The sequence below is a fragment of the Nannospalax galili genome, unplaced genomic scaffold, assembly GCF_000622305.1.
Source record: "Nannospalax galili isolate Female #2095 unplaced genomic scaffold, S.galili_v1.0 scaffold285, whole genome shotgun sequence".
Taxonomy (NCBI): domain Eukaryota; kingdom Metazoa; phylum Chordata; class Mammalia; order Rodentia; family Spalacidae; genus Nannospalax; species Nannospalax galili.
The window spans coordinates 2,975,109-2,993,880 of NW_008355157.1; the positions used below are offsets into that span (position 1 = coordinate 2,975,109).

Below are 18,772 nucleotides of genomic sequence, written 5' to 3' on the forward strand. Positions count from 1 at the left end.
GGAGAATCACGCCCCTAGGCTTCCTCTGCTTTCCGCCTTTAGTCATAGCGCCACCTCTTGGTTGACTAAACCTTGACAAAGGATTCACGCTTCTGGAACAAGAAATCCGAATCTTATTTCTTCCCTGAGCCTTGGGGTTTCCTTAGCAAGAGCTGTAAGTAGCGAGAAGACGCACTTTTCAGGTCTTCCCAGTTTGGGACGACACAGACTCTATGGTTGGTGATGAGGAAGGCCCTTTCCTTTCGGCGCCTGCGCAGTGAGAGGCGGCTCCGCATGCGCGGTGGGGCTGAGCGAAGCGCACGCTGAGGTTCGGCGTCCGGTGCGGTGTACCTAGTCTGATCGCTGCCATTAAGGAGCACGGCGTGGGACCCTAGTGCGGGATTCACACCTAGCCCTCAGGTGACCAACCCGCAGCGCTGTTTCCTCAAGAACTCACTTTAGTGTGTCCGGTGTCTGGCGTGGAAGGGAGGTCAGGCCCGAGTTAACCCCCCTCCCTTCCCAGTCCCTGCGCGGGAAGTGTCTGGACACCGACACCGCCCAGCGGGGCTGCCCTGGGCCTTCTCTCCCGCTGGGTGCTTCTTTCTGTATGTGAGAAACAAGGTTGTACCAGCGGAAGAACCCCGGGAAGGAAAGTGGGGAGAGTGGGTGTTCCAGCCTCCCCAACATGCTTAAAGAAAAGATACCCTGTGGGGAGGCCTCGGGAGAACACTCTGTGACACCCGATCCCTGCCCCGAGACCCTAAGTGCTTCGCTTTCCCCGAGCCTGGGAATTAGTTTCCTCTTTCGCCCCAGCGATACTACCAAAACTTTCCTCTGACTCTCAGTGGAAACCAGACTGAACTCTTATAAGAACCAGTAGGGCAGACCACCATATTTAAAAGAGCTGGGTCCGAGATAGTTTGTAATGGTAATTAAAGTGGAAGCCTGTTACCTTTTCGCTCCAGTTGTACATTTCTGTAGAATGGATCATCCGTTGGATTGAAACTTAAGTATTAACTACTGAAGAGTTTATTACTGTTAGTATCAGTTTGCCCTATTTCGGCAGCTGTGGGAACAAAACTGGGATCTTGTAATTATCCATCGCCGAGAGCTTTAGGTTAAGGAACACTTTAGACTAGAGTTAAATGTGTGTTCAGACTCTTGGGTCCCTTTAATTATCCCCCAAATTTGGGCTGTTTCAGTTTTCATTTAAAAAAAGTGTTTCTTGGAGAAAGGATGTATAAGAGAAGTCTTGAGTTTTCTCCCCCATTGAGTGTTACTCAAGGAAGAAACTCTGAACTGTGTTTTTCAAGTTTCGGAGTTCTATAGAATTGGAGTGTCTTTTCCCACACTTGATGTGATTTCTGTTTCCTTGACAGTTTAATAAAGAGGGGTTTTTTTTTCTCTTTTAATTGCTAAAGCTACTAGCATTTCATAAAGTGATAATGTCACTATCTGTCGTCCATATGTAAGTTGTTTGTAAGGATTCCTTTGCGGTTTCCGGCTACTTTCTATCTTTACTATGAGTACCATACCATCAGCAGTATTCCATTATTCATAGGGTGCAAACAGATTTGTGCCTTCTAAAGTAGTAGTCCTATCTCCCTTTTACCTTTTGCCTTTACCGTGTGGGGAAACTTGGTGAGTAAATACGATTAATGCCCTCGAAATCTCTTAAAACTCTTCCACACATGTCCATAACATTTATTTTGATGCTTAGTTTGAAAGGTTTTTTTAATCTCTCAAGTTCTCTGTTATACAGATTTGAAAACAGTTGTACCCTACCCTCAAAAAAAAGTCCTGCTTGAAAATGAAACAGCTAGTTCCTAATGGATAATTCTAGTTGAGTGTCTACCTTTCTTTGTTTACTAAATCCCCATTTTGTTGAGCTGTAAGAGAGCTCAGTTTCTCCCACATATATTGCAGATTGTCAAACAGTACTGTCAGTTTTGTCCAAATAGTTTGGACTAATTTGTGGTACAGGCTTCCAATACTGAATATGTATATTAGTGTTGCTTTTCATTTGTGTAAGATGTTACTAATTATAACATTTATTAATAATATATTTTCATTTATAAGAGCACAAACTATGGATCTAAATTCTGTATATCCAGGTCATGACTTTTATTTCATAATTAGTATACAAAGGAGCAACTTCCTCAACCTGCACCTGTCTCTTAATCTAAAAAATGGGGAGAAGTAAAGAGAGTTATCTCCAGGAGCTAGATAAGCCAACTTCAGTTCTTCTAAATAATAGAAAGACATTTAAATCCCACATCTTCCCAGTGGTAGTTATCTGTGACTCCAGGTAATACTCTCAGAGATTTGCCTGCCTCTGCTGGGATGAAAGGATTGTGCTCCCACACTCAGCTAAGGTACTAGTTCTCAAACCGTACTGTGGCAGAACATTGCTGTTCCATATGCTGGATGTGTTGACAAATTTTCCTTGGACTTTAGGTGCTACTCACTAGCTATCTTCTGAGCTCTGATAACAGTAAATAGGTTAAAATTGATAGGAAGACATAAAAGTCATGAGCCACAGTTAGTTTGAGAGTTTCCTATACTGTTGTCTGATATGATTTATCTAGCTCATGGGTTCACAAAAAAGATGGTGCTGGATTGGTTGGGTGGATGAAAGGCAATAAATTAAAAATTCTTTAATGTATAGAGATTAAGAGAAACCATCTGTAGATTTATAAAGCTATTATCAAGATTAGGCATACCTGTTCAAGAACATAAAAATAGAAGGGCTGTAGTCCATCTTGAAGGAGGGGTACCCTTAGCATATGCCACATCCTCACTCGTCAAATTACTGGGGAATAATAAATAAGTTATGAATTAAAATCACATGTTTTCAAAGGATGTAAGTTTCGTTTCATTATTTTGAATATATTTTTAGATTTTCTTTGATGTTTGGTGCTATAATTTTGACTATAATGATAACCTGGGGATCAAAAGAAAACATTTGCCTTGCATGTACCTAGGAATGCAGTTCAGTCTCCAACACAATAAATAGGTAAATAAATGAGTAATTGTATGGGTAGAACATTTGGTGTATTGGTTAAAGTTTAGGTAGTCAGAGTTCTCTCTTTATAGACCAACCTGCTTATAGAAAAATTTGCTTAGGTTTGCTGATAGGTAATGGTATAATTCTGTTATGCTACTGATGCCTCCTTATATTTTCCTTAAAATGTTGAGAGGATGCTAATTTTCTGTTTGTTTTTGCTTTGCTTTGTTCTGTGGTAGCTTCTTGCTCTGTAGCCTAGGCTGTCCTTGGATTTGTGATCCTCCTGGCTCAACTTCCAGAGTGTTGGGATTACAGGTGTGCACCATGACATCTTACTTAAAGTGGTAATATTAAAATAGTATTTTACTCTTGAGGTATTCCTTTAATCCTTAGTTCCCACAGTATTTTTATAGATGGTCATTATATTTTATGATTGCTCTAAAAGTAATCACCTAAGCCTTACCAAAAATGTGGAGCAATAAAAACTAAAGTTTGGTTCCTGGATAGCTATCCCAGCATATAATAAGTTTAAAGAATAAGAAGACTAGTGATTGTCTTTTTCTTTGTTATTTATGTTCTTTCAGTGTTGAGGCCTACAAATTGACATTTATTTTCCCTTAACTAGACATTTGATTATTTTGTTTAAATTGCAGAATGCCGGGTCTAAGTTGTAGATTTTATCAACACAAATTTCCTGAGGTAGAAGATGTGGTGATGGTGAATGTAAGGTCCATTGCTGAAATGGGGGCTTATGTCAGCTTGTTGGAATACAACAACATTGAAGGCATGATTCTTCTTAGTGAATTATCCAGAAGACGTATCCGTTCTATAAACAAACTCATCCGAATTGGCAGGAATGAATGTGTAGTTGTCATTAGAGTGGACAAAGAAAAAGGTAAGTGAGAAAAATATCTTTAAAATATAAATTATAAGCCGGGCGTGGCGGTGCATCCCTGTAGTCCCAGCATTTGGGAGGCAGAGGCAGGTGGATCTCTGTGAGTTCCAGGGCAGCTGGGGCTACCGGGAGACCCTGTCTCAAAAAGACCCCCCCCCAAAAAAAAATTTCAAGTTTAAAATGTTTTTTTTTTTTTTAAGTACATATTTTAGGGCTGGAGGGATGGCTTAGCAGTTAAAAAGTACTAACTGCTCTTGTATAAGACTGAGGTTTGGTTCCCAGCACCCACATAGCAGCTAACAACCATCCTAACTTCAGTTCTTAAGGATCCAGTGCTTTCTTCTGGCTTCTTTAGGCATTACAAAGTACATTTTAAAGATTGCTGTAGTTAAAATAAATTTCTATACTTAAATTTTTTTATATATGAAATTGTTAAAGATGTTGAATGCTGGGGAGCTAGCTCAGCAGTTAAGTGCTTACTCTGGAAGCATGAATAGCTGAGTTCATCCCCAGAACCCACATGAAAAAGCCAGGCTTATAATACCAGCTCTGTGGAGAGGTAGAAACAGGTTGATGATCCCTGGGGATTGCTAGCTTATTCAGCAAGTTCTTGGCCAATGAGAGACCCTGTCTCATAAAACTAAGAACAGCTCCTAAGAAACTACACCCAAGATTCACCTATTTTACATGCCCAAGCATCCATGTGCACATGCACCTCCACACACACATAACCACATAAATATGTCTAAAATTTTTTTTTAATATTTTATTATTTCTATGTGTATACGTGTATTGCCTGTGTGTAGGTAAGTGCACCTGTGTGCCCACAGAGAACAGAAGAGGCTGTTGGATCCCCTGGAACTGGAGTTTCGGACAGTTGTTAGCTGCCATGTGGGTGCTGGGATTCGAACCCGGGTCTTCTGCAAGAACAACCAGTGTTTTAACCGCTGAGCCATCACTCCAGCCCCTAAATATGTCTGAAATTTAAGGGTGCTAATTAGCTTTCTAAGCAGAAACCTTTTACATTAGTTTAGTTAGTACAATCCAAAGTTAATTTTTGTGGCCAAATAACTTGAATTTCTTGGTAATTAGCTCAATATTAATCAAACTCAGAAAACAGTAAAGTAAACCAGAATAGTAGCTCACTCATGGAAGTAAGACAAAAATAAACAGATTTTAGTAATGTTTTATGTAAGCTTTGAAAAAGAAATATGCTGTGTGTATATACACACCAAAATCCAATCTCTCTCTGATAATTAGAGTGGTTGTCTCTCCCAGATCCTGCAGAATCTTTCAAACAGTGCTGAATGAATATTCTTTTTTTAACTCTAAATCATTGTGTACCTTTTTTCTGGATTTTGTGTCAATCATTGTGAACACATTTTTTTTTTTTTTTTTTTTCCTAAACATAAATGCAGTACTTTAAGTAGGTTTGGGCTTTGGCAAGCTCACTAAAATTCATTAGGTAACTGATTATTGTCAAGCTTAAACAGCTGCCTATCTGTGATTTTAATTGAACTTATCTTCCTGAACTCCCCCACCATTGATTTTGTCCGTTTGTTTGTGTTTTGGGGACAGGGTCCCTCTCTGTAGCCCTGGCTGGCCTGGAACTCTCTGTGTAGATCAGGCTGACCTCAGACTCAAAGAGATCTGCCTGCTTCTACCTCCGAAGTGCTGGGATTAAAGGTATATGCCACCGCACCCAGCTTTTTTTTCTCATTTTAAGTATATGAGTATTTTGCCTCCATGTATATAAGTGCATTGTCTGCAGAGGCCAAAACAGGGCATTGATCTCCTGGAACTGGAGTTACAGACCGTTGAGCTGTTATGTGGTTGCTGGGAACTGAACGTAGTTCTCCTGCAAGAGCAACCAGTACCCTTAACCACTAAACCATCTCTTCAGCCCCCATCATTGAGTTTGCTGGCACATTTTCACTCCACAAGTGTTCAGTTTCATGTATACTGATATTTAAATTTTTTTTGTCATTATGACTTTCTATGATATACTTAGAAGCTGTCTTTATCTTATCCTTCAGGTGGTGATGACCTTTTAGCCCATTGACTAATAAGTATTTTGATAGGACTAAGATGTGATTGTGCCTTAAACTAAATGTAAATCTTCACATTACTGCCCCTGTAGGCCCCAGAATAGTGCCTTGCCTTGTAATTTTTTATTGTATGAAGTATATGTAAAAGAAAAAAAATCAAGGGCTTGGAGAGATGGCACAGCCATTAAAGACTAAGGCTGACAACCAAATGTCAAAAGAAGGAATCAAATTTATTTTCAGATACAGTCAACCTGGGTATACTCAGAATTAACAATAAATGTAAAATTATTTCTATAGCAGCATCTATTTGTACTATGTTAATTAAAAACAAGAAGCAGGCCTGGTATGGTGGCGCACACCTTTAATCCCAGCACTTGGGAGGCAGAGGCAGGCGGATCTTAGTGAGTTCGAGGCCAGCTGGGTCTACATAGTGAGTTCCAGGCCAGCTGGGGATACAAGGAGACCCTGCCTCAAAAAGACAAGAAAAAAAAAGCAATTGGCCAGGCTTGGTGACACCTTTGATCCCAGCACTTGGGAGGCAGAGGCAGGCAGATCTTTGTGAGATTAAGTCTAGGCCAGGTGGGACTACCGGGAGACCCTGTCTCAGATCAAAAAAAAAAAAAAAAAAAAAAAAAAAAAAAGCAGAATGGATATTGGTTAAATAAATGAACATTTTTGTGCAGAATGAGATCTAAATATTCTAATATGAAGGGAACTGAAAGGTAAGAAAAAAAAAAAGCAAAGAGTCTGTAAAGGGAATTTACTTTTCATATGAGAAGATTAGATCTTATTAGACAACTCTGACTATAACAGCTGTAGCCCTGGACACGTTTAAAAAAAAAATCACTACCTAAAGACAATGAGAAGAAATCAAAAGCAAGCCAAACTGAAATTCAACACTTGGAAGAACGGAGCTGCACTGGGTCCCTTTTCTGTATTACATCTTTTTGCCCAGAGTGACAGCTTCAAGCAGGACACCTAAGGTTTTACTAGAAAAACTGCAGTATAATTGGCTTAACCAGAAACACAAGTTCTGGACAATCACAGCAAATGGAAAAGGGTAATAGTGATAAGAATTTGAGAAAGGAGAAATCCACAGAAGGAAAGCTCATATGTCTGTAAATTTGCCTGTCTGACCCCCAGACTACTGACAGGCAGGTAGCTTTCAAGCGCCAAAAGGGTTAAAAACTGAAGATTTGCTTCTCACCTACGGAGTCATTTTTGTGTTCAGAGTTAATTGCCTGCTTAAAAAAAAAAAATGAGTATTCTTGAATACATAGGAATTCTTCCAGTCTATGCCAAATATCAGTCATGTCAAAGATGTATTCAAAATTGTTAGACATACAGAAAAAAAAAAAGTGACCTATATACAAAAGGGGTAGTTACTTAGGACTGACCTAGAAATAATCCACATGTTTGAATTGGGGGGATAAGCAAATGTTGTACTGTTCACACACATTAAGAAAATATTCTTCTAAAGAATGACCAAAAGGACACTTTAGAAGAACAATTAGAAACTCCTAAAGCTAATTGAAATCCTAGAAATGAAGAGTTCACTTGAGTAGACTGAATTTGACAGAAAAGTTAGTGAATTTTGGAGATAGCTTTCTGAAAACTAGCCAATCAAGGACAGAAAAGATTGTGAGAAAAAGAATACAGACAGAACATCCAGTGTCAAAAACTATTCCAACAGAAGAGGAAAGGGCAATCAATATGTTTGGGGGAGAAAACAAAACAATTAGAGACGTCATGACCACCCACGCCCGTAATCCCAGCATTTAGAGAGCTGAGGCAGGATGATCACAAATTGAAAGCCTGCCTCGGTTACACTGGAACCCTGATTAAAGCTGGCCGCATGCACTCGGAAGGCAGAGGCAGGAGGATCTTTGTGAGTTCCTGGCCACTGGGGCTACAGGGAGATCCTGTCTCAAAAAGACCAAAAGAAAAATGTAAAAACAAAAGTTTCCTATATTCATTGAATCCAAACCATAAATTTACAAACTGGAGAAGGCTCACAACCTTTTTGTAGCATAAATGATAATAAAATTGCACCTCAAACCATTGGGGGAGGGAATAAACAAAAATTTTGAAAGTAGCTAGAGAAAAACAGTACATTCTATATAGGGGAGTGGAGATAGAAAGTTCTGTGATACTCTAAAAGTATTAGAGGCCAGGCCATTGAAAGTACAAAAATAACAAATTAGAATTGTGTGTCCAAAGGCCAAACCAAACCAGAAGTGAAAGCGAAGACATTTTCATGTAAATAGAAGGTAAGAGTTTTTCTGCCAAATAGACCCGGCATTAAAGAAATGGTGATATTCTTCAGGTTAGAGACAAGATTTAAATTCATGAAGGTCACTGAGTGATAGGTAGCATAGGGAAACCGGTACCATTGAAGGAGATTTTTATCACAGTTTCCCAAAGGAGGGCGTGTCATAACATGCAAGGCCATCAGGGGAAGCACCGGTTTGAGACAGGTGGCCAAAAACCAGTGTGATGACTTTATTTTACTTTGAGGGTAGGGGTAAGAGAGCAAGACAGTCTTACTGTATTATCCCAGGCTGACTCAAATGAACTATGTAGCCTAGGCTGGCCTCAAATTCATAATCCTCCTGTCTTTGTAACTGAGATGATCAGCGTGGGCTACTAAGGAAGCTGATGGAAAAGGAACACAAGTTTAAGGCCAGTCTGGGCTGCATAATGAAATCCTGTCTAAATAGCAAACACAACTATTGTGACGCATACCTGTAATCAGATCACTTATAGTCCCAGCACTCAGAAGCCTGAGGCAAGAGGATCTTGAGCATAATGGCAGCTGAACTACCACCAAAACTGTCTCAAAACAAACAACAAGAACCTAAGTAGGAATACATTCCAAAGAATGTTTTAGGCAGTTTCATTGTTATGCAAACATCATAGAGTTCTTAAACCAAATACACATGTTGCATGATATAGGCTACTACTTATGAGACTACCTTCATATATGTAGTCTGTCATTGACCAAAATGTCATTATGTGATCCATAGTGATTGGTACTGTCTGCAGTTTCAAATGTAGCAGTAAGTCTTCAAACATATTCCCAAAGATAATTTTTTTTAATTGTATATATAGTAGGATGATACTATAAACAGAAAAAAGATACACATTGTAATTCCTAGAACAATCACAAATAAGACTAATCAAAAATCTGGTGATAATGTTCTAAAAAAATTGTTTACCTAAAAGAAGAAGAGAAAAGTAACTAAATCAAGTTGGGGAAATAGAAAATGAAGTGTAGATCTGAATCCAGTTATATTGATAATTATACTAGATGTGAATCAAACAGATATTCCAATTAAAAAGCAGAGATTCTTAGAATTAGCTTTAAAAAACAAGATTCAATGCTAGGCATGGTGATGCACACCTTTAAATCCCAGCACTTGGAGGTAGAGGCAGGTGGATCTCTGTAAATAAAAACCAGTACCAAGAGCTAACAAGTAATGCTGCCTGTAGGAGACATACTTGATTGAAAATGAGTGAATGGAAAAAGATAAACTAACAATATCATAAGGACAGTGGAATATCTGTTAATATCAGATAAGATGGACTAAGTAAGCAGGGACATTTTGTACTGATTAGGACACAATAGCCATGAATTTATATGTATACAGTAAAGATCAGTAATATGTAAAGTGAAAACAGAAAAATTAAAAGTTGAATTTATAATCATAGTTGGAGATTTGGATAAGCTTTGAATAGTTCATTTAAGAACCGTGCCCCCAAAAAAGAATTAAAAAAAAAAAACTTTGACCTAACATTGCACCAGGAAAAAAATGGAATATACATTCTTTTCAAATGTGTGTCATGCTCACTAAAATAGACATAATTTGGGCCATAATATAGCTCTAAATAAGTTTAAGAGGATTGAAATCCTACAGAGTATGTTCGCTGATCATTGAAACGAAATTTGAAATTAGTATCTTGTGGGGAGGAAACAAAATTAGCTATTAAGCACTTCCAAACAATCCATGTATTAAAGCTTTATATTTGTATTTATATTTGTAATCATTCATGTTAGAAAAGACCTTAAAAATTAATATCAACTTGAGTCATAGACCTACATGTGAAATTTGAAACTATAATACTTTTAGAAGAAAATAAAAGTAAATCTTTGTGACCTTTTTCTTTGACTACAGTGTCTTAGATAAAACACTTTAAAAAGCCTGTGAAAAGAAAAATTGATTCGAACTTCATCAGTATTAAAGCCTAAGATTCTTTGGGAAATAACTGTTAAGAGAATAAAAAGACAAAAGGAATATCTTTTAAATGTGCAACAACTTAAAATGCCTGTAAATGACTCATTTTTGACTAGACAAAACCATAGGGAAAAAATAGACAGCAAATAGGCATGTAGAAAAGATGCTTTTGGTCTAGAGAGATAGCTCCGTGGTTAAGAGCACATACAGCTCTTTAGAGGTCCAGAGTTCAGTTCCCACAACCCACGTCAGGCACCTCCACTCTCATGCATAGACACATACACATAATTAAAAATAAAGTCAGTCTTTAAAAAAAAAGATGCTGAACATCATTAGTCGTAAGGAAAATGCAGATTAATAATTTAGTGACCCTGGGCACTACATATATGTGTGGGGCACGCAGTGGTTTACCCCTATAATCCCAGCCAGTAGAAAAGCAGAGGCAGAATCTCCTGAGCCCTGGAGTTTAATGCCAGCCAGGGTAAAATAGCAAGATGTTTGATTTATTTATTTATTTTTTTTTAAGAAGAAGGGGGAGGGGAGAAGGAAGGAAGGAAAAAACCTTGGAGCTGGAGAGATAGCTCAGTAGTTAAGAGTGCTGGCTGCTCTGGCAAAGGACCCAGTTTGGTTCCCAGCACCCACCCTCTTCTGGCCTCTTTTAGCATTACATGCATGTAAGCAAACACTCATACACATACAATAAAAATAAATTCCAGGACAGCTGGGGCTACAGGGAGACCCCGTCACAAAAAGACCAAAAAATAAATAAATAAATTTAAATAACTAAAACCGTAATAAGCATGAATTACTCATGGAACTTCAAAAAGTTACAGCACTTTGAGAAACAGATTGGCAATTAAAATTAGCATATACCTGCTATATATAACCCACCATCGTGTTTGTAAGTATATACACAAGTGGCATGAAAAAAATGTATTCATGGGCTGGAGAGTTGGCTCAGGGGTTAAGAACACTTAACTGTTCTTGCGGAAGACCTGGGTTCGAATCCCAGCACCCACCTGGCAGCTAACAACTGTAACTCCAGTTCCAGGGGATCTGACAGCCTCTTCTGTCCTCTGTGGGCATTGCGCGACACGGGTACATTTACCTACATGCACGCAATACACGCATACACATAAAATAAAAGTAATAAATTTTTAAAAATGCATTCATAATGAGGCTCGTACTGATTTTATAGTGTCTTTTTTTGTTTTTTTGTTTTTTTGTGGTTTTTTTTGAGATATGGTCTCCCTGTAGCCCCTGCTGGCTGGAAACTCTATGTAGACCAAGCTGGCCTTGAACTAACAGAGATCTGCCTGCCTCTGCCTCCCAAGTGCTGAGATCAAAGGTGTGCTCTACCACGCCTGGCTTGTGATTTTTTTTTTTTCCATGAAAGAAATCCTAATCTGAAATAAAGACTGTATATTAACAATATAAGGAGAAAGTTATTTTCATTTTAACAAATGCAAAAAAAAAGATTTGAAAAAAAAAGAAATAGAGGGAATTTCCTTAATCTGATAGACATTTAGGGAAAGGCAGTGGATTTATAGAGAATAGTGCGAAGATACCTCGTCACTGTTAATTAGCTTTGTGCCTTTTTTGGGTCCTAACCAGGTATAGGATATGGGCCTCTGCTAGGTTCTGGGTATTTGATAAGGTCTTTAACTTCTCTTGAGCCTTGGTTTCTTCAAATTAAAAGGCTATGGTGTCTGAGAAAGAGAATCTACCATGCAAGATTGTCCAGTGAGATGCTTCAGCACCTGTCATTTGAGTATCATGGTCACTCAGGTGGCATTTTAATGTGTTATCTCTATTGAAGATAGCCTCTCCTTTCATGTTTTTTTGGGGGGGCGGGGGTTGGATTTGATTTTGGTTTATTTTTTTTGAGACACGGTCTCAAAAACAGGAGTCTAATCTTGAACTTCCCATCTTCCTACCTGCACTTCTGAGTGCTGGTGAGATTATAGTCATCTGACACTACACCTAGTTTGAAGATAACCTCTTAATCAAATCACAATGAATTCTCACTCTGCAGAAGTTTAGGGAAAGGCATTTAAGTAGCTTTCATTGAAATAATTGAAAATTAATTTCCTTTAAGAAAACAATGTAATAATTATCTGATAATAAAAATGAATTTCTGAAAGTGTATCCAAATCCCATCTTAGCAGTAAAAAAAAAAAATTGTTTATAATTATATCCTTTCACCTAAATAGACAAAATTTCTTTTAAAATATTCTTATACAGGGTATATTGATTTATCAAAAAGAAGAGTTTCTCCAGAGGAAGCAATCAAATGTGAAGACAAATTCACAAAATCCAAAACTGTAAGTTGGGGGTTTGGGGTTTGTTTTTTTTGTTTGTTTGTTTTCTTTTAAGACAAATTAATCTACTATTTGTATGTGTTGGACTGGAGAAATAACTCAGTGGTTATGAGTACTGGATGCTCTTGCTGGGGACCCAGCTTCGATTCCCAGCACCCACAATGTGGCTAACAGCCATCCATAATGTCCATAACAGTTCCAGGGGATCCAACAGCCTCTTCTGTCCTCCGTGGGCATTGCACGACACAGGTGCACTTACCTACATGCAGGCAATATACACATACACAAAAAATAAAAATAATAAATATTTTTTAAAAAGATAAAGCATTTGCCTAGCATGGAGAAAGTCCTAGGCTTGGTCCTCCACACTACAAAAGAAAAATGCGTTAAGTATGTTCTGGTCTCCCTAAGATAATATTAAATGAGTATTTGCCTGGCACAGTGATAATGTACCTGTAGTCCCAGCTACATGGGAAGCTGAGTCATGAGAATTGCTTGAGCCCAGAAGTTGCAGGCCAACCTGGACAATAGAAATATAGCAAGACCCTATGTCCCCAAACAGCAACAAAATAAAGAGTATGTTCCCAGAATAATAAGATGAAACAACCAGTTTAGGACCATTTCTTACCCAATTATTTTGTGTATGTGTGTGTGTGTGTGTGTGTGTGTGTGTGTGTGTACAGGTGCACACAGGTACCATGATGCACATCTGAATGTTACAGGACAACTTTGTGGGGGTTGTTTCTCTCCTTGTGAGTTCTGGGGATCAAATTTGGATCATCCAGCTTGGCAGCAAGTGTATTTACCCACTGAGCCATCATACTGGTCCAAAAAATAAATTTAAGATACTTTTCCTTGGCTCCAAATTTTATGTTATTTTTAGGGAGTTCGAAAGAAATTGTCAGGTAGATAAAATTAAAGGATAATTGTTAAATGATAACAGAGCAAAAGAAGTGTTAAAATCTCAGTTGGTTCTGTGTTCTTATAACAGTTTTCCCGTTTATAATGTGTTTTTGCTTGTGTGTTTGATCCGTGTTAGAGCTTACTGGTAAAGATACTGTCATCTTGTTGGCAAATGAAGTAAATTCAGGGATGTTAAAAATTTGTCTGAATACCTTAAGTTGTGCTGTATGTCTGCTTGTTATACCCACTTACGTTGTTAGGAGGGTGTATTTCTTTATGGAGAAAGAACTTGTAGTCAGAGTTTTTATTGTTATAGAATTACTGATGTGAAATTACACTGCTAAAATGTGAAGTTATCCTTTGTTTATGGATCTCTTCTGAATTGTTGAGTTCTTCATTTTGTTTCTAGGTGTATAGCATTCTTCGCCATGTTGCTGAGGTATTAGAATATACCAAGGATGAGCAGCTGGAAAGCCTCTTCCAGAGGACCGCCTGGGTCTTTGATGACAAGTACAAAAGACCCGGATATGGTGCCTATGATGCATTTAAGCATGCTGTCTCGTAAGAAAACCTTGATTCTGCCTTCATATCTCACCTGCTGAGTCTAACACACAGGTTGATAGTCTAACATTCATTCACACAATATGCATATGAGTCTTGCCAAATTTAGGTTAAAAATATTTCTTTATAAAACGCCTGTGATATGGCCTAGTCCTAGTCAGTCAAATAAGTGTATGTAGTTTTTATGTGCCATATTTACATGGCTTCATTACTTACTTCCACCCTATTTCCTTGTACCTTTTTCATTTCCTAGTTTCATTATTGGCAGATGATATGTCAGTGATGTCCTAGATGATGATGCCAGTATGGATGTCTCAGTTAAAACCATGCAGCTTCTTGCTTATTACTTTAACTGCCTAGACCTTCAACCCATGCCACATTAGCTTGCCTTCTGTGTGGCCTCTTAAATTCTGGTGTATTTAGGCTGTGGTTCCAAACCTGTTTTTTCTCTGTCTTTACACCCTTTCCTGGCTTTATTATGGAACATAGAAACACCATGAACCATCATTTCAACAAATGTCTTACAAGCTTTTGCCCTGGTTTTCTTTCTGTTACATCCTGCCCTTGATGGCTCTGCCTTCTCTGCTCTTGTAGACTATTGGGGGAAAAAATCAGCCTTTCAGGTTGGTACTGCTGCCTATTCAGGGTCTCCAGCCTCAGCTGTCTTCATTGCTGCCCCACATCTATGTTCTTGTTCCATTTGCCCTCTTATTTTTATAGTATATTTTAGTGTTCCTCCATGTTCTTCCTCAGAAACCCTCTCTACCCTCTTCCCTCATCTTTGGTTGATTGATAGACTCACTATCTATCGAATTTACAAAGAAAATAGAAGCTGTTGCACAGGAACTCCTGCTTCCTTCCAGGCTGTCTGAACATACTTGTCTTTCCTGCTGTCGTTTCCTCCTGTGCTCCTATAGTTCATAACCTTACAGTTTGTAAACTCATCTTACTTCCTGTGCCCACCTGCTGCTCAGGGAGCTCTCTCCATCACCTGCTCCTGTCCTTGGACTATACCCCAAAACAACTTCTCAACTTTCCCTTGACTTTGTCTGATAGCAAGTGTATATCCTCTCTTAGTAACCATTTAGTTCTCCGTGCTTGTGTCTACATCTTTACCCTCCCTTGTAAATGTTAATGCTGCACAAGCAGCCTCACCACTGTCCTGAGAGGTTGATTTCCAGCCCTATGCTGCAAAGAAGTGCTGGTCTCCTCAGCCTTTAGAATGTAGTCGCTAAACTAGTTGTGTTAGACTCCCTAGCAAACCAAATCCTTTACAGTTGACCCTGGTGTGACTGTGTGTGATGTTGTAGAAGAGATAGGAGTAATAGCTCACAATTCTGTAATTCTAACAACCTATGATCCTATGATGTATGTGTATTATCCCTATCTTTTTTTTTTTTTTGACCAGGTCTCCCTGTAGCCCTAGCCGGCCTAGAACTTGGTATGGAGACCAAGCCAGCCTTGATCTCAGAGATCCACCTGCCTCTGCATCCCAATTAAGGGATTAAAGGTGTGTACTACCACACCCAGTTTATTATCCCTATCTCATAATTGAAGAAATTCAGGCAGAGGTTAATTTATTCAGAATCACACATGTAGTAGTTTGTGGAGCCAGTATTCAGATCCTAGCATTCTATCTCCATCCAGAGTTTGTACTGTTCACTTTTAAACACTATTTTATTCATCTTTAGCCTTCTCTTCAGCACTCCTTAGTCAGTACTTTGTTGTTTTGACATGGAGTATAGAACCTAGGGTATAAGCATGCCACTGAGCCACAACCCTAGCCTGGTCAGTGTGTATTTTAACTTGGCTTACAGGTTTACCTCTTCAGCTTGCGTCTGGCATCTTTCAATATTATTAAGCTGTAGCGCGTTTTATTCCCTTCCCTTCAACACTTTTCTTTTGCGTATCACTCATGTAGTGGTTGTTCGCTTAGTCTAATCCGTACTGATTATTTGCTATGTGTGCTTCATATTTTTTCCTTTAAGAAATTGAGTTTCTGAAATAATTAGAATCAGTGTTTTGCCTCTCCAGACCCAGTCTTAGTCGTCAGTACTAACCACTGTCCTGAATTTATTAGTGTACATCATTGTCATTATATTTTAATGATATTTTTGTTTGGTTTTGTTTGTTTCTTTGTTTTTGAGACAGCGCCTCCCTGTAGTCCCAGCTGGCCTGGAACTCAATATGTAGACCAGGCTGGACACAAAAGTCCACCTGCCCCTGCCTCCCAAATGCTGGGATTAGAGGCATGCGCCACCATGACCAATGTAATGGTTTTACTGTACACATGTGAAGCATCTCTAATCCAAAAGTACAAACACTCCCAAAATCCAAAAGTTTGTGTACCAACATTATGCCACAGAATGTATGCCCGACCTGTGACACGTTAAAGTTGCTTATAAATAGTATCTTCAAGATGTCTGTATAAGGTATATGTGAAACAAATAATGTTTATATTTGTGTCCCCCTCCCTGAGATCCCTCATTCTGTGTATGCAAATACTCTAAAATCTAAAAAATGCAAACTGTTTCTATTCCCAAACATTATTTCCCTTTTTGTCCCATTTTACAGACAATATATGTACATTTGAGTTTCTAGATGACACTTAGGAATATAATTGTTGAATCATAGGATTGTATAAATATAGAGAGCTATACATTTAGATAGATTTTCTGATTTTCCCTCATCGTCACGAACATTTGGTATATATATCCTTTTTTTTTCTTGCCTTTTGGTACTGTTGCTTTGCATGTTCCCGATCATTGATAGGTTACACTTTTTGTGTTGATTGATTGATTGTAAATGTCTGGCTATGTTTGTTGGTGTTTGTCGTCTTGTGGCTTTGTATATTTCTATTAGTTTGTCTAGTTAACTTTCTATAAGCTAAATGAAAAGTTCCCTATACCCAAGTTCTGTCCCTTTTCATTCTTTAATCAGACTCCAAGATAGTAAGTTCGATGCTTGTTCCCACTACTCCTCACCTGTCATAGCTTTCTCATAATAGCTCTAGCTGGGTTTGTTACAGTGCTACTGTTCTTTCATTTTTCATTTATTCCACTAGTAGGTCAGTATTCAGATGCTCCCTGATACAGATCTGGCGCCACTTGGGAGAATCAGATGAACTGCTGCTTTCTGCTTAAAGCCTTTGCTGACCTCCCTAACTGGCAATAATGCCCTCTTGTCCTGGTGCCCAAACTTTTGTTCTTTCCAAGCTAGATTGTAAGTTCCTTGAGGTAGAGAATGCTAGTTACATGGAAGTTGGTTATAATAGGCTATCATTTGTATTAGAAGGTATTAAATTGCATATTTTTTCTTTTGATAATCAGTTGAGTATTTGTTGCTTAGCAGATGCTAAGTGCTTCGCTTGCATTGCTTCATTTACCACAACAATCCTGTGAAACACAGTGTCATCCTTTATGAGTTTGGAAGTTGAAATTTGGAGACAAGAACACATAGTTAAAATCGTGTGCAAAGCAAGATTTCAACTTCAGTTCTGAAACTAAAACCATTGCTTTATTTTATGTGTATTTCTCTGTGGTTATGTGTTCGTTTTTCACATTTATCAGTAATAAAATCTTGACCTTTCATGATTTGGGATTTTTTGGTTTTGTTTTTACTCAGAGACCCATCTATTTTGGATAGTTTAGATTTGAATGAAGACGAACGCGAAGTACTAATTAATAATATTAATAGGCGTTTGACCCCACAAGCTGTCAAAATTCGAGCAGGTAAATGACTTCGTAAATGACTTTAAATATTATTTAGTTGGTTTTGGTTTGGGCTCTGGGAATCAAGCCAGGCTTTCGCACATGCTGGACAGGTGTTCTACCACGGTCTCATACCTGTAGCCTGAGAAATTATACTGCTACTATAAAATGTATGTATTGACAAAAATGAAAATAGGTAAGTTCAACTAACATTAATTTTGCCCTTTAACAAAAAGAATTTATATTTTGTTTTACTATATGGTTCCAAATATTTCAATAGGACATGGGTATCTTTCAGTGTCTCATTTGACCACTTGTTAATCACTTGAAATATTTTCCTTCAGACATTTTTCCTGTACACATAATATACAAGAATATATGTCTGAGGGCTGGAATTGTAGTTCAGTAGTAAACTGCATTCTTAACGTTTATGAGGCCCTGGATTCAATCTCTGGTACCCTCCCCAAATAAAAAATGTCTAAATGCTAATATGAACCAGTCTCCTTGAGGAACACTTAAATTTTGCCAATTTTTTCACAATTTAAAAAAATATATACTTAAACAAGTGTTCTTCAAGATAAACTCCTAAAAGAATTGCTGGGTCAAGGCCAACTAGTGAATAAAAGTGCTTATCTCCCAGCCTAGCAGCCTGAATTCAGTCCCCAGGACCCACATGGAGGAAGGAGAGAAGTGACTCCCCAAAGTTATCCTCTGCCTGACCTCCAAGTGCACCACTTGGGCACCACACACACTAAATAAATGTAATAAAGAAAAAGAATTGCTGAATCAAAGGGTATGCAATTGCTAAATAAGTCTAGACAACTTGCTATCAAGATGTTTGATGAATTTGTCTTTTGTAATTTTTAAATCTATTCTTAATTGTAAAAATAGCTGATGCTTTTAATACTTAATTACTTCTTAACTATTCCTGGTCAGCTTTTGAATTTTTATAATTTAGATATTGAAGTAGCTTGCTATGGATATGAAGGCATTGATGCTGTAAAAGAAGCCCTGAGAGCAGGTTTGAATTGTTCCACGGAGACCATGCCCATCAAGGTGAGTCCTCAGTTTTCCCTATCCTGCAGAACAGAACCTTAGGTGGGTGGGTTTGTG

At 38.2% G+C, this 18,772-nt stretch overlaps 1 protein-coding gene across 2 annotated transcripts in view; it reads left to right on the plus strand.

Moving 5' to 3' along the window:
* The window catches only part of Eif2s1 (eukaryotic translation initiation factor 2 subunit alpha), a 23,222-nt gene continuing 4,450 nt past the window's right edge, over positions 1-18,772 (plus strand). Inside the window, exons 1-6 of one of the 2 annotated variants that reach the window (XM_029555585.1) lie at positions 1-154; positions 3,640-3,881; positions 12,409-12,488; positions 13,798-13,949; positions 17,574-17,680; positions 18,618-18,715. In XM_029555585.1, the coding sequence (XP_029411445.1) occupies positions 3,641-3,881; positions 12,409-12,488; positions 13,798-13,949; positions 17,574-17,680; positions 18,618-18,715 (678 nt within the window). In that variant the 5' untranslated portion in view covers positions 1-154; position 3,640. Of the gene's footprint in view, positions 155-188; positions 400-3,639; positions 3,882-12,408; positions 12,489-13,797; positions 13,950-17,573; positions 17,681-18,617; positions 18,716-18,772 lie in introns of those variants that run through there. The other variant, XM_008852147.3, reaches the window with a different exon arrangement.